The sequence below is a fragment of the Zeus faber genome (genome assembly GCF_960531495.2).
Source record: "Zeus faber genome assembly, chromosome: 1".
Classification (NCBI taxonomy): Eukaryota; Metazoa; Chordata; class Actinopteri; order Zeiformes; family Zeidae; genus Zeus; species Zeus faber.
This window is the reverse complement of record NC_137193.1, coordinates 51905996-51932074: the sequence shown is the minus strand read 5'-3', so window position 1 is coordinate 51932074 and position 26079 is coordinate 51905996. Positions and strand designations below refer to the sequence as shown.

Sequence of the window (26079 nt, the reverse complement as noted above, 5' to 3'; positions counted from 1 at the left end):
TATACAGTTGTATACAGTACATAGCATAAGTGTAATATATATGTATATATGTATATCCGGTGTTATCTTCATTATAGTGGTCAAATAGGTTTTGCGGCTCCAGGTGGGTTTTATTTGGTGGGAATCAAACCCAAATGGCTCTTTTACTGCCGAAGGTTGCCGACCCCTGCCCTAACCCTAAATTTTACCCTAACCCTAAGCTTTACCGTAACCCTAAGCCTTACCCTAACTCTAACCCATACCCTAACCCTAACCCTAACCCTAACCCTAACCATTACCCTTACTCTAACGTTAACCCTTACCCTTACCCTAACACTAAACCTAACCCTTACCCTAACCCTTACTCTTAGCCTAACACTTACCCTTACCCTAACTCTAACCCATACCCTAACCCTAACCCTTAGCCTTACCCTTATCCTAACCCTAACCCTAACCCTAACCATTACCCTTACTCTAACCCTTACCCTAACCCTAACCCTTACTCTTACCCTAACACCTACCCTTACCCTTAGCCTAACCCTAACCCTAACCCTAACCCTTAACCTTACCTTAACCCTAACCCTAACCCTAACCCTAACCCTAATCCTTACGCTAACCCTAACCCTTACCGTGACCCTTACCCAAACCCTAACCCTAACCCTTACCCTAACCCTCACCTTTACCTTACCCTAACCATAATCCTAACCCTCACCCTAACCCTAACCATAACCCTAACCCTTACATTAACCTTAACCTTAACTCTTACCCTAACCCTTAACCTTACCCTAAACCTAACCCTTCCCCTTACCCTAACCATTACCCTACCCCTAACCCTAGCCCTTCCCCTTCCCCTTACCCTAACCCTTACATTAACCATAACCCTAACCCCTAACCCTAACCCTAACCCTAACCCTAACCCTGACCCTGTCCTGTAAATGGAAAAGGTTGCAGGTTAGAGGTTTTGACTTCGCCTCGTCGTTTCGTGCTGAGAACCTCTCAACATTCCCGGTCTTCCAAGACCTTCACGCGTTTATGGAGGGATTCACTTTATTCATCTTCGGGGGGAAATCAATTTGAGGTGGTAGCTTAGTGGAGACCATAGCCAATAATAAAGATCTAGAGCGAGAACATGGAAGACCAAAACATAAATACCATTAAAAAGTGAGAAGATGTGTGGTTGAAGACCTCCTGAGGCATTGGGTGACACGTTGTCTCCGCTGACCAGGAAGGTTTCTACTCTAGGGAAATACGTAAATGAAACAGCATTTCCCTCCTGTCCGTCAAATGATAGAGCTCCAATGAAGAGTAGGACCAGTCAGTGTGGAGATGGAAGGGTTTCAAGGTGGAATTTCTTCTATTGGACGGTCACAGCTTCCTTGCAGAGCCCAGAATGTGTCAGTGTCCCAAGATCGGCGTGGACACTTTAAATGGAAACCAGCTCTTGTGTTGCAAAATCAAAATTGCCACACTAATTCACCTGATTCATCAGTTCCAGACAGAACAGCAGCTCCAGCAGAACACGTTTCACTGACGACTGGTCGTCATGATAAAAGGTTTGACTTTTTCTTAAAGGTTCGGTTCATGACGAGTCACTCAGTAAAAAATAGTCATTCCATTTTTTTTTTTCCATTTCATCAGAGCGAGGGAGGACTTCCTGAACCTGGGAGTCAGGAGAGGCTGCTCTCGTCATCCTCGGCTCTGAGCTGTGGATGGAATTCTCACGAGAATCATTTCATTCCGTCAAAATGATTTATTTTGGTGCAATGCCAAGAGTAAATCAGTCACATCCAATTCCAATTATGTCAAATGCACAGGCCTGGTTTTCCTTGTACTTTGATTTAATCCTCAGTAATGATTTTCAGTTGGTGAGTGCACTCACTCACCCGCTCTTTGGTTGCCGCAGTGACTCCCAACTCATATAAGATTTGTTCGCTGCGAACGAATCGTCTGCGATTGTCTTGCATCACGACTAGTGTCTCATAATCTCAAGCCCAGTTCTCCACGTGTTCTGGTGTTTTTACAGGACAGCGGCGTGGTGCCGTTGGAAATATTTAGTTGTAAAAAGTGTGACGTGGCAGAAGGAATGTTGGGAGACGGGCTCACACGACTTTGCCCCTCGGGGAGTCGGCCTCTTCCTCCTGTTGCAGCACGTCTCCACGGGTGGTTGGGAATGGAGTGAGACATCGGCTTGCAGCTCTCCCCCCCCCCCCCCCCCCAGGCGACACGTGGTGGTCTGCGTGGAGGATGAGGGTAAACGACTTGTTCACCTGTTCTCTGCCTCTGTGTGTTTTTTATTCGCTTTGTAGGAGTTTCTACGACATATGCTGTGTGCACAAGAGTGTCTACGTTTGTGTGTGTGTGTGTGTGTGTGTGCGTGTGCGCGTGTGTGTGTGTGAATATTCTTGTGTGTGTGTGTATATGTGTGTGTGTATATAGGTGTGTGTGTGTGCATGCGTGAATGCATATGTGTGTGTGTGTGGGTATATACGTGTGTGTGTGTGCATGTGTGGGTGCGTGGATGTGTATGTGTGTTTGTGTATATGTGTGTGTGTGTGTGTGTGTGTCTGTGTGTGTGTGTGTGCGCGCCTGTGTGTGTGTGCTTGCGTGTGTGTGTGTGTGTGTGTGTGTGTGTGTGTGTGTGTGTGTATGTGTGTGTGTGTGTGTGTGCAGCCATCATGGTACCTGCCACTGTTTTATGATCCTCGAGCATATTTTTGGAAGGAACCTGCAGGGTCTGCATTGTGTCCTTGTCAATTCCGCCGAAGACGAAGAAATGAAAACCAGACGAGAGACCTCAAAGAAGGACTCTGCGGTTCATCTTCCACATTGCAAACTGTTTTTTGCATTGCACTTTCAAAATTTAAGACAAGGCAGGAGGACACACGCGCACACACACACACACACACACACACACACACACACACACGCACACACACACACACACACACATTTGGAGCTGCATTTTACCATCTCCGTCTTTCATGTGAGCCCAGTGAGTGACTTCTCTGGATGGCTCACTTTGCTAAATCCCCTCTCTCCTGAGGATGAAGAGACAAAATTCCTCAAAATTCCAAACATCCCAACCCCCTCGCCTTGCCCCAGGGCGCCCCCCCCCCCCCCCCCGTTGATCTTCTTCCCTTCTGTTTCTTGATGGGAGGCTTGTTGTTGTTGCTTGCTGTTTTTCCTGTTGATATTCACTTTGCATTTGTGAAGTTTCCCTTTGTAATTAACTTGATCCGCTCCCAGGGAGGTTGGATGGCACCGCCTGACTTCCTTCGTCTTTGCTTCAAAAACAGAAAAAAAAAATGTTTCAATGAAGGAAAAAGATCAGTTGTGGAAGGAAATAACAGGATATCCTGGCTCTGAGTCAAGGTTCCGGCCGGCGGACGCTGAGGATTCCAGCACCGGGTCCTGAACCCAATTACGTGGCAAATGAACCAGCATCAAACCGAGCAGAACCCCTGCGGTCGCTCCGAGCAGCTGCAGCTTCATGGCCGGTGGTTGTGAACCTTGTTATGTACGGTGCCTGCTCTAAGATCCTTTTTCATCTGAGTATCGCCTTCACTGGCATATGGAGAATCAAAAAGTAAGTTAACATAAAATATCTTCTGTCTGTCCGTCGTGTGTGCTTTCTTTTAAACATTAGATATAACCAAAAAAAAAATGTCAGTAACCCCTGCAGTACTCCCGTAGTACCCCTAGGGGTAGGAGGACTCCATTTGAGAAACACTGGTCTGAGCCCCACTGCTCACACACAGAGGGTTCGATTCGAGGGATGAGGTTCATTTCTTTGTCTTTTAAGGCGACCGGCATCTCCTTTTCCCTGTTTTGTTTTTTTATTTTTAGTTTGGTCAGAGAATTTTACACTGAAAATATCATATAAATATACAACCCACACAGCGGGGGCTTCCTATTCTCTTAGTGCCTGCATATGTAGAGCAGGATAATTACAGGTTTACTTAATTACTGTTTGTGGCCATAGCCTGTCAGGGACATTTTGATTGGACATTGGGTTTTTAACCTCCCAGCCTCTGGGATAACAGGACTTTGCAAAGATGATGGAAAGTCTGGGCACATGCACAGCTGGAAAGGTGAGCAGCCACCCGCCCCAGCCTGACGGGCGGGGAAAAGGCCCAAGCGCTGCCAGGGGCCTGTGCGCCTCCGTCAGGTGCAATGTGGCTGTGGTCACGGTGCGTGCACACGCCCGGGCCCCAGCCCTCGCCGGTGTTCATATTGTGAAGTTTACTATGATAGGTCAGAAGGATGTATAAATGTATCAATGATTCAAATCCCCTGACCTGTTGTATTTTATCTCTTTTGGGGGGTCAGCCCCCCCCCCCCCCCCAAATCCCCCCTGTCATTCCAACCATGTGTTAAATGCCAAAACCATCAACAAACCATCGTTTGTTGTTGTTCCCAGAATTAAAATAAGTGAAACTCAAATTGTTGGTTTCCTGCCACAGTGCCTCTGCACTAATGAGCAATTCTTGAATGGTAATTGTAAACGGGCTTCCCTGCAGGAGACACTACTTTACTTTATAACATGTTGGTGTTTGTTTGTGTGTCTGTGTGTGTGTGTGTGTGTGTGTGTGTGTGTGTGTGTGTGTGTGTGTGTTTTCCACACACCATTAGTTTATTAACTCGGGCTTTTCTTACATAAATACATCAAATTGTTAATTATTTTTTGTCTCATTTGGTAGGAAAAGCCTTATTCTTTTATCTTAATTTCACATAATACAAGTATTGTATTCCCCATAAGTGCTTTGGTGTGGCATTAAAGAGGGAGGGGGGGTAGAGAGAGAGAGAGAGAGAGAGAGAGAGAGCGAGAGCGAGAGAGATGGAGTAGAGAGAGGGCAGAGCGAGACAGAGAGAGAGAGACAGAGAGTGAGAGAAGGGGAGATAGAGAGAGAGGGGGTAGAGAGAGAGAGGAAGAGAAAGAAATAGAGAGAGGGGGGCAGAGAGAGAGGGGGTTAAGAGAGATAGAGAGAGAGGGGGGGGTAAAGAGAGATAGAGAGAGAGAGAGAGATGGAGAGAGAGATAGATGGAGTAGAGAGAGGGGCAGAGCGAGACAGAGAGAGACAGAGAGTGAGAGAAAGAGAGATAGAGAGAGAGGGGGTAGAGAGAGAGAGAGGAAGAGAGAGAAATAGAGAGAAGGGGGTAGAGAGAGAGAGGGTAGAGAGAGAGACAGAGAGGGGGGTAGAGAGAGAGAGTGCGAGAGATAGAGATAGAGAGAGAGAGAGAAAGAGATGGGAGGTAGAGAGAGGGGGCAGAGCGAGAGAGAGAGATGGAGTAGAGAGAGGGGCAGAGCGAGAGAGAGAGACAGAGAGTGAGAGAAGGAGAGATAGAGAAAGAGGGGGTAGAGAGAGAGAGGAAGAGAGAGAAATAGAGAGAGGGGGGTAGAGAGATAGAGAGTGCGAGAGAGATAGAGAGAGAGAGAAAGAGAGAAAGAGATGGGAGGTAGAGAGAGGGGGCAGAGCGAGACGGAGAGAGAGAGAGACAGAGAGAGAGAGACAGAGAGTAAGAGAAAGAGAGATAGAGAGAGAGGGGGAGAGAGAGAAATAGAGGGAGGGGGGCAGAGAGATAGAGAGAGAGAGAGAGATGGAGTAGAGAGAGGGGCAGAGCGAGACAGAGAGAGAGAGACAGAGAGGGCGGGGTAGAGAGACAGACAGAGAGAGAAAGAGAGAGAGACAGAGGGGGGGTATAGAGAGACAGACAGAGAGAGAAAGACAGAGGGGGGGTATAGAGAGACAGACAGAGAGAGAAAGAGAGAGAGAGACAGAGAGGGGGGGGGATATAGAGAGACAGACAGAGAGAGAAAGAGAGAGAGACAGAGAGGGGGGGGTGTAGAGAGACAGACAGAGAGAGAAAGAGAGAGAGACAGAGAGGGGGGGGTGTAGAGAGACAGACGGCACTGCCCAGATGTGCCGTAGGTCACGTGACTGGTCCGGGAGCCGGGAGCACGTGACCGAATCCAGCCCGAGCTGGACGCGCGCGAGGCAGCGCTCTGGACCCCGCTGAGGTGGCTCGCGCGAGAAGGTAAAATCCAAAACCAAGAATCGTCTTTTTTTTTTTGGTTCATACGTACTTGACATAATACTCGTGAAATATGTGAATGCATTAACTTACCACGAATACGTTTATTCGTTAACTTGAGAAGTCAAAATAAGTTGACTTATTTTCGTCCCGTGCGTGTACAGTTGAACTAATACGCATCCAACGCGTCAAGCGGGCAAGTGCGTCCCTGGAATGAACGCTCCGAAACAGCTTTTTCATTCGTGTTGCTGTGTGTGTGTGTGTGTGTGTGTGTGTGTGACGCATGGTCCGCCTTTCCCGGCGACGATGCGCCGGTGAAGAATCCAGAGGCGGCCGAGCTGAATTTGATGGAAGTGGCGCCGCTCGTCGCGTCCAACGCGGTGTCGATGTGGATGAATATCGAGTAAAACATTGGCCCTTCGAGTTGCCAAGAAACAAAACGTCGATCGATCAGAGGAAGAGGTTTTACTTTGGAGAAAGGAAAGCGACCGACGAAGATGATGATAAACCTGTTTACAACGGAATTCAGGGACTGGTAGTGTAATCCACCCAAGACAGACCATCAGTTTAATGGAATAGCGCTTTAATACTTAACCTTACCTTAATAATACTAAGTATTAGTATTAAGTAGTAAGTAATACTTAACATACCTTTAACTGTAAATGGACTAACCTATGCAATACCTTATAAATCATTCAGTCATTTATAGAGGCGAGAAGGATCATTATTATTATTATTATTATTATTATTATTATTATTATTCTTACTATCTTATAATGTAACTTTGGTGATTTCTAAATGCATTATGTTAATTTAGAACCAAACAACAACCAAGAAACCATACCCGTCCCTGGGCTTCCATGGTGGAAAGCAAGATATGTGTTTGATCTGATAATCGAAAACAGGCTGAATTGTCCTTCGCCAACTTAACTTTTCAATTCCATGTGTTTTCTAATGGGGAAGGCATGGACGTCTGTTTGAAACGGGCTCAATGGCATTTCCGAGGAATCTTCATCATTGTTTGCTGTGATGTGGGTTTGAAATGGATGTCCCGGAAAACCACCACCGTTTCCACAACAAATGGAGAGAAATCATTTCACTCTCTTCAAAGTGATTCAGTGACTTGGCTTCAAGTGTCACTGAAATGGCGCATATGGACACCAGAAGCTCAGCTGTTGAATGTCCTTATATAGATGTCTCAACAACTCACATGCAACATCCCTAACCGTGTACGCTCTGCCTGACTGTCCTGTCCCACCGTAACGATTGGGGCTTTTAAACCGTAGTTTGAATGGACAGCATTACTGAAACACTTTGGCTTCTGAGGTATTGATTCAAGACGGTTATGCCGCGCTCACAAGGTCATCGGAGGGTGGGAGTCCGAGCGCCATCTGTCTCTTGGTATTCTCTGAAGGCCCCCGTTGAAATGTGATATGAAAACAGCGGAAGAAACAGGAAACATTTGAAGACGTCGTCTCATTTCGTTTCTCTTCTATATTCCCATTCCTTTTTTTCCTTCTTAGTTAGGGTTTTTATTCATACATAAAAAAATCTCACAAACCTAAAATTGTGAAACAAATACGTAAATGAGTAGTAAATGAAAGTGTAGCACCAAATTAATAAGTAAATACATATAGAAATATGTGTTCATTTATAAAAAATAAACTTGGTTTTACGAAATACTTCCTGCTGACGCATGGGGTGAAATTATTATCTTTGATATGGTTTTTATCATAAAAATAGGGCAGCTTGAAAGATGATGAGCTTGGAATCATCTTCAGTGTCCAGCCTAGTTTGCAAAATCAGTCAACAAATGTTGCAGTCACAAATAAACAGTTACATTTAAGTTTGAACTGTGATTTTTCTTGTTGTTTATTTGTATTATGTCACTTTATTTTGGTTATTTGCGTTTGCCTTTCATTCCTCAGTGGTGGCATCATGTTCATTTCCTGTTCATTTGTGCATCTAACGACATTGTTTACAGAAACTGTACAAAGAAGGCTTCAATAAACGTTTTAAATTGTTTTCAGAGAAGTTTAAAGAAAAAAAAACATATATTTAGTCTTTATTTCCTGTTACTGTCCATGCCTGTTGACATAAAACTACTAAACTTCACGAAAACATATTCCAGCTCCCTTTACTCAGCCTCTTCCTGTCACCGTCGTCTGTTGTGAATGCGTAATGTGACCGTTTACATTCCCAGAATGTGCTTTGAAGTTGGGGTCCGTATCTTGCGGCTCCAGCACAGCCAGGTCATATGTGTTGTCGCTTACTCTATTTGCTCTCAATGTGTGCAACTGTGACGGAGCGTCATCCCAAGCAATCTACTGCTCCTCTCTTTAAGCAGGCGATGTATTGTATGTTTGACTATTTGGAGTTCACTTTGTGAAATCAATCGGTTTATGGCAAGTAATGAGCTCTTGTCTGATTTCATTTTCCAGCTTGAAGAATCTGAGCTTTAAAGGTGGACCAAGAACTCAAATTTCTGCCAGTGATCTAGTCTTCCAATCTCTGGACGACCTGAAAATCCACGACTCCTGACCAGCAGCCGGACACCATGGACGTCTTATACGCGAACGATACCACCCCGCGCTGCTACTCCATCAACAATCCGCCCTTCAGGTACAACTTCACCATCGCCTCGGCCTACTACTCGACAGTCTTCAGCGGTCTGGGCCTCAGCTCCAACCTCACCGCCTTCGCGGTGTTACTCAAGTCCTTCCATGACAGCCGTAGCCGCTCGCGCTCGTCCTTCCTCATCTTCCTCTGCGGCTTGGTTGTCACGGACTTCATGGGCCTCTTGGTCACAGGCTGCATCGTGGTCTCCTTCCACATCACCCATTTCAACTGGCGCAGTGTGGACCCGCACTGCCATTTCTGCAACTTCATGGGCATGTCCATGGTCTTCTACAGCCTGTGCCCGCTGCTGCTCGGCGCCTCCATGGCCATTGAACGCTTCGTCGGCATCAACCGGCCTTTTGAGCGCTCTGCAAACATGTCGAAGAGGCGGGTGGCGTCCATGGTGCTGATGGTGTGGACGTTTGCCGGCAGCGTGGCTCTGCTGCCCGTGTTGGGTCTTGGGAGCTACCACATGCAGCTGCCGGGGTCGTGGTGTTTCCTGAACATCAGCTCTGTCGGTCGCGACATGGTGTTCTCCCTGATCTTCTCCCTGGTGGGGCTCATATCCATCGGCGTGTCCTTCGTGCTGAACACGGTGAGCGTGGTGACGCTCATCAGGGTGTGTTGCCGACGCGACGGAACGCAGCGTCGCCGCGATCACGAGGTGGAAATGATGGTGCAGCTTATCTTGATCATGGTCATTGCCTCCGTCTGCTGGTGCCCCCTACTGGTGAGTTGGCTGTATAAATGTTTATGTTAATAGGTGGACCGAACATATAGCACGGGGAGGCTTTTCTACAGCAAAACAACAAAATATCAGACATTATATCCACTGTTCCACCCCAATACATTGGTTCTTGTCTTTATTCCGAATTCCACTCCAATTCACAATATACTGGTCCACAAAACAGTGTTTTATTGTGGCAGCATGTGTCAAAATATGAGTGTATGTTTCCTTGCTTGTGTTTGTCTCTATGTTGTGCGTGTGGAAACATGTGCCCTTAAATGTGCATGCATGCTTGTGTCTGTGCCTCCCTTTATCAGTGTGTGTCCACTTGTGTGTTTGTGTATTTGTGCGCGTGTGTGTGTTATGAGGAGATAAGCATATGGGAGAGTGATCCATCTCCGGCTTTAGACAGAGGGGGGGTTTCCACCATTTTCTTCTACTTCTATCCAGTTCGCTCTGTCTCTCTTTCTCCCATCACTTCATCACTTAATAAAGTATATTTATTCAGATTCAGTACTGTAAAATACTGCACAAAAGTCCAAATGAAAAACAGTCAACTTATGCACTTACAGTATAACTTGTAATACTTAAAGGGAAAAGTTAGTTACAACATTTGGATCAACAAAATGTTTTTTTCCTGAGCTAAACACTTCTCATCCCTCTTTTTAAAATCTTTATGCCCTCCATATATTCAGTCAAGTTAAAAAAGAAAAAGGGTGAAGAAAGAGTTCCGTATTCACTCATATTGTTTTGCAAAAAGCCTCTGGATACAAATACAGCAAACATTAGAAAAAGAAAAAAACGTTATAACCTCAAATGAAATTCCCAAAATGATTTCAAACAGCGAGTCCCAAATTTAAAATTCCAGTCGTATGTACCTGAATGGTTTGGACAGTGTATGGGCATTGAGTCCCACTCTAATATTCTAAGTAATATTCTTGATTATATTTAGACATCCTGAGTATTCCATGAGTCTTAGCAAAGTCTGGTGTTTCTTTCATGAGCGCTGGTGTTCTTTGACACTCATGTCAAAATGAAACAATGAGTGTTACCAGGCTTCCTTTCCTCAATGCCTAATTTGTCCTCTGCAATGCAGCCCCCAAATAATCTGATCTCAAAGCTCTTTCCACCACTCTCCACTCTAGGAATTCACAGACCTAGCTCAAACAATAGATTCACCTTGCAGGTCTCACTGTATTAATCTTTTATCAGGATAACTGATTTAGTTTGCACAGCATACGGGAAGAAATGTTCAGAGCCAGATGGTCTAGCTCTGGTTGGTGATGTCAAGTCCAAAAATGGGTGTAGTGTGGCTGCTACCCCCGGCTCCCCCAAGGACGCGTGACACAGGGTTTTGTCGGGCTGAAGCGCAGGCACGGCAGGGTTTTATTACACAGAACGTTTTGACAGTTCAAGTCCCGTCCACACAATTACGATGGTGCTGCTATGGACTGGCTCCCATGGGTATGGGAGCCAGTAGGCTCCCGTGCGGGCCATCTGCCATCCCCTCACTGCAAGAGAAAATAGATAAAAAGCTTCCTAGCTGTCGTGATTGGCCAGTCATTCAATTGGCCACAGTTGGCACCGAGGCGAGGAGCGCCCGCCTACCACACTGACTTCCCCTCGCCTCCCAGAGCCCGCTCGACTCCGCCCCCGAGTGTGCCACATACCCCCACCGCCCAACTTAGGCCGTGGAGCCGGCCACCTGACAGCCAACTCTCCAACAAAAAGGGAGAGTGAAATCAGGTGTATGCAATACTGGTGCCCCACAGAGGGCCATCTTAATCCTCTCAAACTCACGCTGACACTGCTCCATCCACTGTGACAACGTTGTTGTCTTTCGAGTTAAATCGGTTAGAGGGGTGGTCAACTCCGAGGAGTTCGGGATGAATCTCCGGTAGTAACCGGCCAGCCCCAAGAACCTCTTTACATCCTTTTTTGACTTGGGTCTCGTGCTGGCCGCAATCGCCACGGTCTAATCTATTTGGGGCCGCACCAGCCCCCCACCCAAGTGGTACCCCAGATACCGTACCTCCCTCTGCCCAACCGGGCACTTCTTAGGGTTGGCGGTAAGCCCCGCCCGCTTCAGGGACTCGAGCACTGCCCCCACCTAGTGCCTGTGCCGTCCCAAGCTATGCTATGAATGATTACATCGTCTAAGTAGGCGGCGGCATATGCCGTGTGCGGGCGCAGCACCCGGTCCATGAGTCTCTGAAAGGTGGCTGGGGCCCCGAACAACCCAAACGGAAGTGTAACGAATTGGTACAACCCCTGCGGAGTGGAGAAAGCCGATTTTTCCCTGGACTCTGGCAACAAGGGAATCTGCCAGTAGCCCTTGGTTAGATCCAGTGTCGTAAAAAATTGAGCCATGCCTAACCGGTCAAGTAGCTCGTCGACCGGGGGCATTGGGTATGTGTCAAAGTTTGACACCTCGTTCAGTCCAATAAAAATTAAAACCAGTCTCATCGCCCCCAAACCGATTTCTTTTTTATCACAGCAGCATCGACAGTGGCATTCAGCTAATACAACTTGATTGTCAGGGCACTTCTTTTACTCAGACAAAATTGTGCCAATTCATCCATCTTTACATGACTTATGATGAAGAATGTATTTCAGTTTTTGCTATCAGTGACTGGATAATTGGAATGATACTCCATTTTTATAGCACAATCAGCTCGTATACAATACAAATTATTCACCCATGCAGCTCCTTCTGTGGGAAGTAGGAACTAATTTTCTCCCACTGCATAAAATATACTGAGTTGTTGAAGCTTGCCCTATTTTGGCATATTCATGGAAACTCAAACTCATAGCAGTTTTCCATTATCATGAAGCTCCTCCTCACACAAATTCATGATTAATAACATACTTTACTTAACTGAACAGTTACATTTATTACAGAGCAACAGTAGAAACTGCCTGGTAAATTGAACGTCATCTTTGGACTTGGTTCCTCTTCTTTTAAGAAGGCTTAGGCTTTTCAGGAGTTTGAGAAGCATCCATCCAAAGTAACATTTGATGGTCTTGCATGCACATTGCATTTCAACATGATAGATTTTGTTTATTGCATTCCAACCAGGAACAGTAGATATGTATCAAGAGCTAGTCATAATTTTTCTACTGTCTTGTCTGATCCTGCACAGATATATATTCTCATGAGCTCCTTGACTGATGAGACTGTTCCAATGGAAATGTTTTTGTTCTACATACGAATGGCTTCCTGCAATCAGATATTTGATCCCTGGATATACATCATGTGTCAAAAGACAAGACTGAGGCGAGTAGATGCATGAAATGACCCAAAAGTTATACCATTGACTAGATGCACCCAATGCCATTGCTCACCCCTGATATTGCTCCTGCATATACAGTGAGAGCCACTTAATGAAGGCTGTCCCAACCGAAGGCCTGTCACATGGCCGCCAGTTTCAAGTCAGTTCCCAGGCGATTACCAGGCGGCTCCCAGTCGGCTGGGACCCCACCCCCCTTCTGATGTGTCCTGATGTGTAATTTCAACTGCAAACACGCCCATTCATTCAATTGCAGTGTGTCACTGTGATATGGCGCTAACTTCACAAAGCATGTTCACATTTCAGAGAGAGTTTCAATGGACCTGAGATATTTTAACGCTCAGTTCAACAGCTTTTTTTGTCATGTGAATAACAACAGATCTTTACGATTCTGAGATATAATCTACATGTTGCGCAGCTTTTCAATTTCAAATAGAAGCTGTTTTTTTAATTGCAATTTTTTCAATTACAAAGTTCAAGTTCAAGAGAGTTCAGTATCTTTTGTTGTCATGGGAGCATTCAAACTATGTATATATAATTATAGTTTCAAGTTTATTGTCAAATACTTAACAATGAAAGGATAACAATGCAAGCATCATTAACATGATGTAATGACATTCTTTGTCGCAGAGCCAATTCAACTTTACATAATAAGTAAAAGAAGGGCAAAGTTGTGGTTCAAATAAAACAGTATTTAAAATTAGAATTAAAGAGTATTTAAAAACAGTATTTAAAAACACGATTTGAAAAATCAAAAATGCATAGAAGTGGCATAGTTTAAATAATATAAAATAATTTACCTAAAAGAAAGATAAAGTATAATATAGAGAATAATAATAATGATGACTTGATAGTGGACATCCTAAATAGTCATGGGCCACAAAAATGCGGTGTCATACTGAATGGTAAGATAGACACAGTGTGTAATAGTGTAATACTGCAATGTACTACTAAGAAGAAAGACAAAACAGGTATGCAATGCAAAACTTGATACATTAAAATGACTAGTGGTAGTAGATGGAAACAGCAGTTTTCCTTATTTTTGAAGTGGCCAAGTGTGTGGATTTATAGGTTCTAGTCTTTGGCCTTTTGATTTCAAAATTAAGGTCTTTGGACTGTCATATTTTATTTTACTTAATACTATAATTGTGAAATATCGCAACAAATTTCTGCATTTGTGCCTCTCTGAGGTTCCAGTCCCCAATCGCTGTCCCCCCATCATTGGATTAATTTTCCAAATTTCAAAAATACAACAATGACACAATAAAATATTAAAAATCAATAAATCGAAGTCAATACAATAAAATAAAAACACCAGGGATATAATAATAACTTGTACAAACGATAACTAGGCTAAACACTGTATGGATCCTTCTGAACACTTATTGTTTTACTGTGAACACAATTTTTACTTCATGGTTTTTATTTACAAAGTAATTTAATTATCACGTCAATTGCTTAGGTGCCAACTATTAAATGGTCAATGGTCAACTATTTTGATAATAGATTAATCATTTTGAGCCATCTTTCAAAAAGTCCTCTAAGACAGTAAACTGAATATTCCTCCCCATAGCCACTACAAAGAGGCCCCCCTTATCAGGTGGATGGGAATTTTCACCCTTCAGGGAAAAAGAGGCTCCTTTGGAATGTGGAATTTTTCATCATTTGCTCTGTGTTTGCATATGTGTGTGTTGGGTGTGAGGGCTTCCAGACCTGATGATACAACGATCGGCCATTAAGTGCAAGGCTTTATCTGCGGCCTTTGACCTTTTGTCTTTATCTGTGGGCTTTGTTGTCCCTAAATCTGTCTGGCTGTTGCATCTGGTATGTTTTCATTTAAAAGGGATCTGGGAAGTGTTGAGTTTGTAGCCGATTAACAGCATACTGCAGTAACAAAAAATTTACAGGGCAAACGGGAGCAGATCAGAAAAAATTGGAGGCTTCATACTAAATATACAGAGGGAATAAAGATAAGATAAACCTTTCCCATTGCAATTTATATGTTGATTCTATTAGATGTACAGTAATTATGGCCAAAGTGATAATCATGATTATTTTGCTATATGTGTGTGTGTGTGTGTGTGTGTGTGTGTGTGTGTGTGTGTGTGTGTGTGTGCGTGTGTGTGTATTTATACATATATGTGTATATACAGCATATTTGTTCAATTAATTTAGACTATGCTTACTTATGTTTTTATTATACTGATTATATTATATTATATTATTATATATTATTTTATTATAATATATTATATTATATTATATCTGATTATCTAGATTTAAGGTACTACAGAATCAAAAAAGGTGCTAATTCTAGAAGAAGAAATTAAGATATATTTAGAACACGTTCATTACTGTCTCAAATACATAGATAAATAAAGTTTGATTAAAGCAAATACACACAAGAACTGCAGACGACAGTAACTGTGGTGAAAAATGTGTTCAAGAACATAACAGTAACAGTGTAGTATTCATTTTTTCATCAATGAAGGGTGATTTGACAGCCACGATCATCTTGTCCTCCCTCCCACCCACCTCAAAATACCCTGAGGAAATGTACAATAATAATAATAATAATAATAATAATAATAATAATAATAATACACAAGAACACATCGCACATCCTCCCACCAAGATGATGCACAAACAACCATTTTATTTTCTGTTGTTCATTGGATGTGCGTCTGGTGTGTTCAGATCTGCTCAGATCTGCTCAAATCTCACCGCGCAATAAACATCTGTGGGCTTTTAATTTCTGGTGTGTCCGGGGCATCAATGTTCAAAAGGAGACTCCAATACACATATCCGCTGCGCATGCTCGTTTCCCATTTCTCGAAATGAAACAAATAAAAAAAGTGTGTTTTTATTATTTTTTATGTATTTACTTTTTCTAAATTGAACGAAAGTAAAAAATAAGACCACACAGAACCTGCAGCCGTGCAGCGACTCCCACTGACACACGGATTAACTAATTTTAACATTGCAATAAGACGCAAATTAAGTATAAATTTCACCAAAAGTTACACCATTAAGAATCGGCAAAACTTTATGTGCATGTTTGCGCTGCCATTTAAATAGCGCAATATCTTTTATGAATCCAGGCGCAGAATTTTAACAACAATCGCAGGACTCATGGAGACCAATATCGAGATTAATTAATTAATTAATCGCGATTAATATACAATGAATTGTGCAGCCCTAACAGTATGTTCCCCTATATCACTCCATCCAAAAACACATTTCCCAGAAGCTCTTCTTTCAAATGCTGCTTAATGGAGCCTTAATGGAGCTATTTTTTTTATATTGCTTCTGCTTTATTTCTTTAATTTGTTTTCATAAGGAACAATGCAAAGACGCTTAAAATTGGCTACAAATATTGTTTATAACAATATTTGTAGCCAGTTTTATGCGTCTTTATTCCGCATTGACCACCTGCTTTCATTGCCTGAGACTAACTTAGTGACTTCTTATCTAAACTTCAATCACTTCATCCTGCTCAAACCCCTCAGGTACAGTACAACCGTATAATTATATTTGTTTTATTTCCTTTTTATAGTATATACGATTTTAAGATGCAATATGAGAATTTTGTCTTTAGGTAAACCAAATGAAAAGGCAATCTGTCACTGCTAAGTTTGTTAGAATGCTCATTTCCTTAAGTGGACTTTTTGCTAATGAGACGGGAAGAAGAGCTTAGCTCAAAACTCATGTATCAACTTCTAAAGCAAATGCCACTATCTCAGTGCAGTAAAATGAGACTGTAGCCAAACCGTCCCTGAAGAGACTTGAGCAGGCTGTGGATGCATGCATGGTTGAATGCTTTTTTGTTAATCTCTGAATGTTAAAGCTGTCATCATTTTTCCTTCCCTCCACGGACTCTAACCTTGATTAATACTCGTGTGATCTAATATCATCTCTATTTTGTTTTTGATTATTATTATTTTTCTATATATTTAATTTTTCCTAGAGAGCATCTTTAAATGTTCTTTCTTTGTTGTGTGTTTCCTCATCAAACCCATTAGTTGTTTTCTCCGACTAATTTGTTTTTCTCTTTGTTTGTGTTCTACTATCTCTTTGTTGTCCTCATGCGGCTCCACCCTGTCTCCCGTCTTTCCAACTCCTGCTATTCCCTCTGTCCTTCCTTCCTGTTTCTGTTTGTTCCTGTTCACCTAAGCCATCTCTCTCTCTCTCTCTCTCTCTCTCTCTCTCTATTTCCACACCAGTTGTTTATTGCACAGACTGTGCTATCTGGAAGCCGCCTTCAGATCTCGTACCTGCTGCTGTGGATCCGCTTTGCCACCTTCAACCAGATCCTGGACCCCTGGGTGTACATCCTGTTCCGGCGGGCGGTGCTCCAGCGCATCTACCCCCAGTGGTCACAGCGCTCCATCATGCGCGCCTACTCATCTGTGAGCGGCACCGTCAGGAGGCTCACCCTCTCCACTTCCCTGAGGGGCAGGGAGGAGGTGAAGAGGATTGGAGAGGAATCCCAACAGCCAGTCCAAAAAGATGTTACAGGTGGGACACGGCTGTCCGGCCTCAAGACGCCACCTCTTCCTTCTCCTTGACTTGTCGGCGACAGCGATTAAATTTGGATCTTTTGAGTTTGTGTCTCGTTGGATGTAAGGAGACCTTCACTTTTATTGAGCATCTTTTATTGTGGGGGTTAGAGGGAGATTTAGAGAGTCATGTCCTTCAAATGGAGGCTTTTGAGACGTCCTAGGAATTATCCTTGGAATTCCCACCAATAGACAGTCTGCAAATTCATGTGATTCAGATTGGTGCTTCTATCATGTGTGGTTTAAAATGATGCTGTAGTAAGACTGTAGTTGGTGACTATTGTCAGAAAGAAGAAGAAGCATCTGATCCCCGTGAGGACATTTTGTTCTCTGCCTTTTACCCATCCTATCACAATTTAGGAGCAGTGGGCAGCCATAGCTCGGGTGTCCAGGGACGCCCTCGTGGTTCGTGGTCCCTGCCAATGCCCTGGTCAAGGCCATTGGCATCACCAGGTGTGTCTAACTCCAACCTACATGTTTTTAAAAGCTGAATCTTTACCACTGGAGACTGTATCTTTGGTGGCAAACTCAGCAATGAGACACTGGTGGAACAATTCACTCTATTTTATTTCCCAGCGGCTGTTGCAGTAGACAGTGTTTTGGGTTGTTTAACTGTCAACAGTTTCAGCACTCTCCCTCCCAGATGACAAGCTTGTACAGTGCAAGCAGAGCACATTAAGCACTAAAACATGAGATGCGAGGGCCACTTGACAGCCGCCTCTGGGCTGGCACTAGTGTTTATTTGCTTCGCTATTCGCTGTCAAGCGTCGCTGCGTTCAATAGGTCTGGTCGAGTGCCAGGTGGTTCTCCAAAAGTTGGAGCCGAGCTGTTTGCCGTTGCTGAAGTCATTAAACCCAGTCAGCGCTCATTCCGAAGACAGCCTGGTCGTCTGCTTTCCATCTCCCGTGATTTGAAGCTGCACGGCCTGGCAGCGCATCAGTCATGGTGATCATCACAAAACAATAACTTTGTGGGGAAACTGTCATAGCGTCATCAAATTTTCTTGAATCGTTCTCCATTTGGACAGTCACAATAAAGCAGAATGTATTGCAGCATACAAGTGCCACTATGCACACTGTCTTTAAAAGAGTCATAGACTGGGAATCACCAGACGATTAACTTTACGGCGGTGGGGATCCTGGCTAACCACGACAATTCATGATATAACTGCTGATACAAACCCCATCACGCCAACGGGGACAAACCCGTTTTGTTGTTACATTCTGTGGCCAGAATCTTCAACCTGTTTCCAGAACTCTCTCAATGCATCATGTAGACATTTTCCATCTGCCTTGATAAAATTAAACTATTATCCCTGACAAGCTACTTTGTCCTCAAACAGGAGTCAACCTGTTGTTTGCCCCGCAGGGCGACAGCTCAAAGATGGGATCAAAACAAATTCAATGTTGCCGTGTTTTAGGTGTTTTGAAGTAAAAATGCTCAACAGTTTGTCTTTAATTAGTGTTAAGAGCATAGACATTAAAACCAAATGTCAGAAGATAATGCTCTCACGGCGCCCTGGTTAATCAATTGTTGGCGATTTAATTTTAAGTTCTATGCAGGTAGTTTTGTACCTTACATTTTGTACCTTTTGTGTCTTATATTAAATAAAATAATTTCTAAATCCCAGGGGAAAGGTCCCTACACAAAGAGTTATTTTCAAAATATGTTCATGTTGTTTGGTGATTTTGGTCTAGATTTAACTTAACAAATCTGTGATGTTAAATTACATCTTGAGGCACCCATCACACAAACGCTTGTCTGCTTTGGAATTTTACATTTTGTGGAATTATTTTAATACATAATTAAATTTGCACCCCTAATTGTTAAAGAGTTTTCCACTTTACCTTTTTAAATGCGCCCTGGGTGTGACCCTTTGATTCACTCCTCATGTGAAATTGTCCTATTGAAAGTAAAACTATAATATATAATATAATATAAATAATCCACGTCAAGAAAATAAAAATGAAATACAAATAGAAGTCAATTAAAATCTAGCACATCTAAGTTGCACTTTATTTTGTCAGTTTCATAAACACACTATATATATATATATATATATATATATATATATATATACACAGGTACTCCTCACTTTACAACTTACCTGTTTAACGACCGTTCAGACTTACGACCAGCTCGCTGACCAGTCTGAATTGTACGCTGTGTATAATACTGCGAGTCTCAGCATCAAGCATCTGATCACGTATGACCCTTGTTACACTATGTATAGTGTATATACTGTGTACTATATACACTATACACTATATATACACTATACACTTTTAAAAAACTATATACACTATATAAACTATATATAAACTATATACACTGTATACACTATATTAACTATGTACACTATATACACTGTATACATCTCATCACTGTTCTCAGTCTTATTCTCGTTCCCGCAGTCTGTCAGTATTCACTACACTAGCGTTCGCAATGGCCACGCCCCCTTACTGTGAAATAACACAAGTCCTCCATTATCCACCAATTCATTTAATGACCTGGTTGTAGGAACGGAACTGTCGTTAAGTGAGGAGTACCTGTATAACGTTTATGATGTATATACTGTATATAGTGTATATGTGTGTAAGTACATATACAAATATATATATCTTGGCTGAATGTATCTCACGTGAAGTGTCACATGAAGACTTCTAAAGCATATATATATATATATATATATATATATATATATATATATATATATACATATGTGTGATATAAACACATCACGTGTATATCACAAAGATCCTGCATAAGTGTAAAGGCAAAATGTGCTGAATTTGTCAACATGTGAAAAAGAGCATGGAAATGTGGAATGCACTGTTAAATGTTCAATTAAAATTAAGTCACAGTGTATCTTGATTGTTAGTTATTATATAGGGTGTTGTGTGTTAGGCAATTATTAGGCTTGAGAAAATGCCTTTACCTTACATTTAATGATTTTGAGAAATTAACACTTTCACTTACAGAAAGTGTTATCACACAAACACGGTTTACTGTTTTATTGCTAACACAGAAAACAATGGCTCGCTCATATTCCTCAAAACTCTCTGCAACTTCTGGTCTTATTCTGCCTTGTTTGGTCATTAATCATGAGAAAAAAAATGGATGAAACAGAAAAAATCTCATCGCAAACTGCTGTTACTGAACTTTAATTCTGACCATCTAAAAAAAGAGAAAGAGAATCGCACATACCTTAGGTGAAAGCAATAATGAGATATCAAAGTCACAGACAAACATTCAAGACAAATATTTATACATCAGTAATTCAAATCTTTCTATTTACATTATAGAATATGGAATATGAATATGAAATGATACGGTATGATCATGTATTAAGATGAACCTTCATTTGTCAAATAACACCATTGACAATAATAGGGATGATATGATTCAATGAACAAATCAAGTTAAGCTTCATATTAGGTTAATACTTAATAAAATATATTAATTATAATACGTAAAAGTTTATATTGTTCAAATGCAGAAAGTAATCCCAGTGTTTGTGTGTCTGACCATAAATGATTAATATAGCATATTGCTCTCTTGTTATTATTATTTTTATTAAATTGCCATCCCAATTATCTTTATTATTATATTATTTATTTATTTGGCTGTTCTTTTTTGGTAAATCTTCATCAATATCAACAGTTTACTAACCACAGTACCCCGCCACCAACAATACAAACAGCATCTACAATAGAAGTGCACATGCATAATGCAAATATGTTGAATGGCTGTTGATTATGAAGCATTAGCTAAATAAAGCATAAAATATGGGATTTTTTTAAACAAAATAATCATACGGATTACCACGTTAAGCGACCTTGAACGACCTCTAAATGTTCACGTTTGGACCATTTATTTATTTATTTATTTATTTATTTATTTATTTATTTTTTACTGTGGCTTTCCTTTTTGAGATAAAAATGTGTTTTTTAAATGATGCTTTTTTTTGTGACACTGGAATGTGTGGTATGAGAATTGGCTGTAAACCTGTGAAGGTTTCCTCTGCACCCAGGACCAGCTTGTGATTTGCGCTCATCTAGATCAAAGTGAAGTGCATGGTCTCCACCACAAAATACCCACACCGTCAAAAAAAAAAGGAAAGAAGATTGACTTTTTTTTTTTTTAATATATGAAAAAAATAACTGCACGATATACAACAGGATCTTCTAGAGGAAAGTGACGTAAATCTTAAAACAGCTAGAGCAAACTGTCCTACACTAAAATTAAGTCATTTGCGCAGATGGACAATATGTTGTTTCTTCTAAAAAATATATTAGTTCCCTGGAATCGAGAAGATTTTGTTGTAAAATAGCACAAAAAAAACAACTGTAATGGCAATAAATGTAAGTCCATTAAAATGTTCAAGGTATGTCTGTAAAACATTTAGTGGGAAATGAGTTTTAAAGTTAGTGGGTTATTAGTAAGTAATATTAATATAAATATTGCAATAGCCTGCAATTTCTGAAACATTTCAAAAATATTTTCTGCTATAAATGTTGCCTAATATACTTTAGAGTAGGGGTAAAATGTACCAAATGGATCGGAAGTAAGAAAGTACACTGCCAGTGGTTTAATTATAGAAAACCGGTGCGGCCCCAGTATGACCCTTGGACCAATGTCCTGTTTGTCTGAGTGGCTTCTATCTTTGGAATAAAAAGAAAGAATAAAAATATTAAATAAAATAAAAAAAGTAAAAAAACATTTCCACTATTCTGATTTCTATCCGACTTCCTGCTGTTTTAGAGTTTTTTTGATCCAAGTTATTATCTTGCATCTTGGCTCCTCAGATGTTCTGGAGACACAATTGCACGATGGAGTCTGAAGTCTTTACACAATAAATCGATTTTATAGATTTTTTTTTTAAAGAAATACCCACAGTTATTATGTATTATAACTGTGGTTCGACTGTCACCCTCTGTACAGTTGGTTGGCTCGTAATGTTGGAATTGATAAAATAAGCATATTTCAGTATATTACTAAATCTATATTAATAGTCACTCTGATTAAAAACATGAGTTGAATTCCTGCATATTAAATTGTTGAGAAAATAGCAGTCAATAATGTTGTTAAAACATGAAGTCAAATCACAGCATTTTTGTGACTGATATCTAGAATATCTGACGCCTTCGTGTAAAGGATTCCTCTTTTATTTCCCCCCTAAAATGTACATGCATGTCTAAATCCTGCCATTCTTGACGTCTCCAATGGCACCCCAGACGTCAAACAGAAACACATCGGGGAAAGCAAAGTCTCCCAAAACAGAATCCAAGGCCTCTGCAAAGTCGTCAGGGTTCTTCTTGTCTTTCCCCGCCTCCACGATGGTGGTCGCTGTGAGGAGAGAAGCACAGAGCAGCGTGAGCCTTCGCACATCCGCCCTTCCAGATCCAAATGAAGAGCTTTTATTTAAGCCGAGGAGAGAATACCAACGACACCACCCGAGAGACAAGTTGTGATCCGTTTGGACCTGGACGTTGACGTTTTCTGGGCCAATCAGCTAAAACAACAGTCTATGTTTTACTGGACTTGACCAAGTGCAGTACACATTTTTCATAGGTTCTAAACATCATCTAGTAGTAACTCAGTGTTTCCACCAGAAACATAAAAGCTCTGGAACGAGTTTATTTAATTTATTTTTTATTTTTTTAAGCTGTAGATATTCTTTCTTCTTTCTCTCCTTTCCAAAAGAGAAAGAAGAGAAAGAAGAAAGAATATCTACAGCGGATCATCTGCCTCCAATACCTTCTGTTCTGCGCATCTTCCTCCCTTACATCAACGGCCTGGGTGTCCTCCCTCACCACATCCATAAACCTTCTCTTTGGCCTTCCTCTTTTCCTCTTGCCTGACAGCTGCATCCTCAGCATCCTTCTCCAAATGTAACTCTCATCTCTCCTACACACGTCCCTCTAATACTCATTCTTAATCCTGTCCATCCTTATCACTCCCAATGAAAATCTCAACATCCTCAACTCTGCCACCTCCAGTTCAGCCACCTGCCTTTTTATCAGTGCCACCGCCTCTAAACTGGACAACATAGCTGGTCTCACTACCATCCTGTAGACCTTCCCCTTCACTCCTGCTGGAACCCTTCTGTCACAGATCACTCGGGACACTCTTCTCCACCCACTCCACCCTGCCTGTACTCTCTTCTTCACCTTTCGCCTACACTCTCCGCTGCTTTGGATGGTCGACCCCAAGTACTTGAACTCATCTGCCTTCTCCACCTCCACTCCTTGCATTCTCATCTTTTCGCCGCCCTCTCTCCCATTCAGACACATGTATTCTGTATTACTCCTGCTGACTTTCATTCCTCTTCTCTGTAATGCATGCCTCCACTTCTCCAGGCTCTCCTCAATCTGCTCCCTACTCTCGCTACAGATCACAATGTCATCCATGAACATCATAGTCCATGGAGACAACTGCCTGATTTCATCTGTTAACCTGTCCATCACCATTGCAAACAAGAAAGATGGAGTGCAACTCCCTCTGGCCTTCGCTGTACTTTTCCATCAGTATTCTTAAAGCAAACATTGCATCTGTAGTACTCTTTGCTGGCATGAAACCATACTGCTGCTCGCTGATCCCCACCTCTCCTCTTAACCTAGCCTCCACTACCCTGTACCATAGCTTCATGCTGTGGCTGATCAACTTTATTCCCTCTAAGGGAGAGCTCTGTACGTCTCCCTTATTCTTGAAGATGGGTACCAGTTCACTTCTTCTTCACCCCTCCGGCATCCTCTCCCTTTCCAGGATGGTGTTAAACAGCCTCGTTAGGAACACCACTGCCATCTCACCTAAACATTTCCATTCTTACAAGGGTATGTCATCTGGGCCAACTGCCTTTCAACTCTTTGTTTTTTAATGCTGTTCTTAACTCATCCTTGCTTATTTGCTGCACTTCTTAATCCACTATTCCCACATCATCCCCTCTTCTCTCCCTCTCATTTTCTTCATTCCACACTCTCCTCACTAGTCAGCACATTCCCATCATTATCCTTCATCACCCTAACCTGCTGTACATCCTTCCCAGCTTGGTCCCTTTGTCTTGCCAATCGGTCCTCAAAGTCCTTTTCTCCTTCCTTACTGTCCAACCTCTCATACAACTCGTTGTATGCCTTTTCCTTTGCTTTGCCACTTCTCTCTTCGCCTTGCGGCGCATCAGCTTGTACTCCTGTCTACTTTCATCATCTCTCTGACTATCCTATTTCTTCTTCGCCAACCTCTTCTGCTCTATGCTCTCCTGTACTTCCTCATTCCACCACCAAGAGTCCTTGTCTTCCTTCCTCTTCCCACATGATCAAGTACCTTCTTGGCCATCTTCCTCACCACTTCTGCAGTTGTTTCCCAGTCATCGGGGTCACCTATTGCCTGCCTTACCTCTTCCCTAACTTGCATGCAAGACTTTTTAAACTTCCACCATTATATCTTTCGCTCTTCTTTCACTCTCTTCCTCTTCTTGGCCTCCAGAGTCATCCTACAGACCACCATCCGATGATGCCTAGCAACACACTCCCCTACCACCACTTTGCAGTCGCTAATCTATTTCAGATTGCACCTCCTGCATAAGATGTAGTCCGCCTGTGTGCACCTTCCTCCACTCTTGTATGTCATCCCTGTGTTCCTCCCTCTTCTTGAAATATGTATTCACAACTGCCAAATCCATCCTTTTGGCGAAACCCACCACCATCTGTCCTTCCACATTCCTCTCCTTGACACCATACCTACACATCACCTTCTCGTCACCTATGTCTCTGATCCCTTCGCCAACATGCCCTTTGAGATCTGCTCCAACGACCACCTCTATCTCCCTTGGGGACGCTCTCCACCACTACATCCAACTCATTATAGAATTTTTCTTTCTCTTCCATCTCACACCCAACTTGGGGAGCATACGCACTGACCACATTCATTATCACCCCACCAATTTCCAGCTTCATGCTCATCACTCTGTCCGACACTCTCGTCACCGCCAAACACTCTTGACATACTGTATTCTTCCTTCAAGACTATCCCTACCCCATTTCTCATGCCATCCCCTCCATGGTAGAATAGTTTGTACCTGGCTCTGATACTCCTGGCCTTACTCCCCTTCCACCTGGTCTCTTGTACACATAGTACATCTACCTACCTTCTCTCCATCATGTCAGCCAGCTCTATCTCTTTACCCTTCATAGTACCAACGTTCAAAGTTCCTACTCTCAACTCTCATCTCCTACCATTCTTCTTCTCTTGCTGTGGCACAATTTCCACTGGCACCCTGTTGGCTAACAGCACCAGTGGCGGTCGTTGTTAACCCGGGCCTCGACTGATCTGGTATGGATATCAGATTTGTTGTCCGCATGTTTGATTTGACATTTGGTTTTTACGCCGGATGCCCTTCCTGACGCAACCCTCTCTATTCATCCGGGGCTTGGGACCGGCACTGATGATACACTGGCTTGTGCACCCCCAGTGGCTAGATTAAGATGTAGATATTATATTATCATAATATTATAAGCCTAAATAACAAAATTATTTAGGCCTATTATTTCACAATAGTCTTACAAATTGACCAGCAAATGATGATTTTTGTTTAGGACTTGAACGCATGGAAAAAAACTAATCAAACAAACTGAATTATTAACGATTAGTAACGATTATTAGATCAAGTTTATGGACGAAGGAAATTCTAACATTCTACAATATCTTCTGCCAAAATTAGTCTATGATGGCTTCGCATTTCACGGGAATTTTGGACTCTGTTCCTAAAAGGAAATGTGTGAATCATATCATTGGAATGTGACCGTGCAATTTAATTTGAGGACAGCAAGAATTCTGATTTCTGGTTTCCATGACGGCTGAAGATGTCGACTTA

General features: G+C 42.2%; 2 protein-coding genes across 2 annotated transcripts in view; one reads left to right on the top strand and one right to left on the bottom strand.

The window, feature by feature from the left end:
• The first annotated feature begins 5955 nt into the window (after window positions 1-5955).
• Window positions 5956-17334, top strand: tbxa2r (thromboxane A2 receptor). The gene is made up of 3 exons (XM_080014592.1): window positions 5956-6015; window positions 8454-9361; window positions 16872-17334. The coding sequence occupies exons 2-3, from the start codon at window positions 8570-8572 to the stop codon at window positions 17214-17216; spliced, it is 1137 nt and encodes a 378-aa protein (XP_079870718.1). The 5' UTR covers window positions 5956-6015; window positions 8454-8569; the 3' UTR covers window positions 17217-17334.
• A 5070-nt stretch (window positions 17335-22404) lies between these two features.
• Window positions 22405-26079, bottom strand: part of gipc3 (GIPC PDZ domain containing family, member 3) — a gene marked incomplete at both ends in the record, with an annotated part of 15668 nt that continues 11993 nt past the window's right edge. Inside the window, one exon of the mRNA XM_080012850.1 lies at window positions 22405-22556. Coding sequence (XP_079868976.1) covers window positions 22405-22556 — 152 coding nt within the window. The remainder of the gene's footprint in view (window positions 22557-26079) is intronic.

Excerpts from the sequence above, each read along its gene's own strand:
- tbxa2r (XM_080014592.1), top strand. The coding sequence starts at position 8,570 with ATGGACGTCTTATACGCGAACGATACCACCCCGCGCTGCTACTCCATC. Across the intron at positions 9,362-16,871 it reads TCTGCTGGTGCCCCCTACTG|TTGTTTATTGCACAGACTGT; the intron begins GTGAGTTGGCTG and ends TTTCCACACCAG.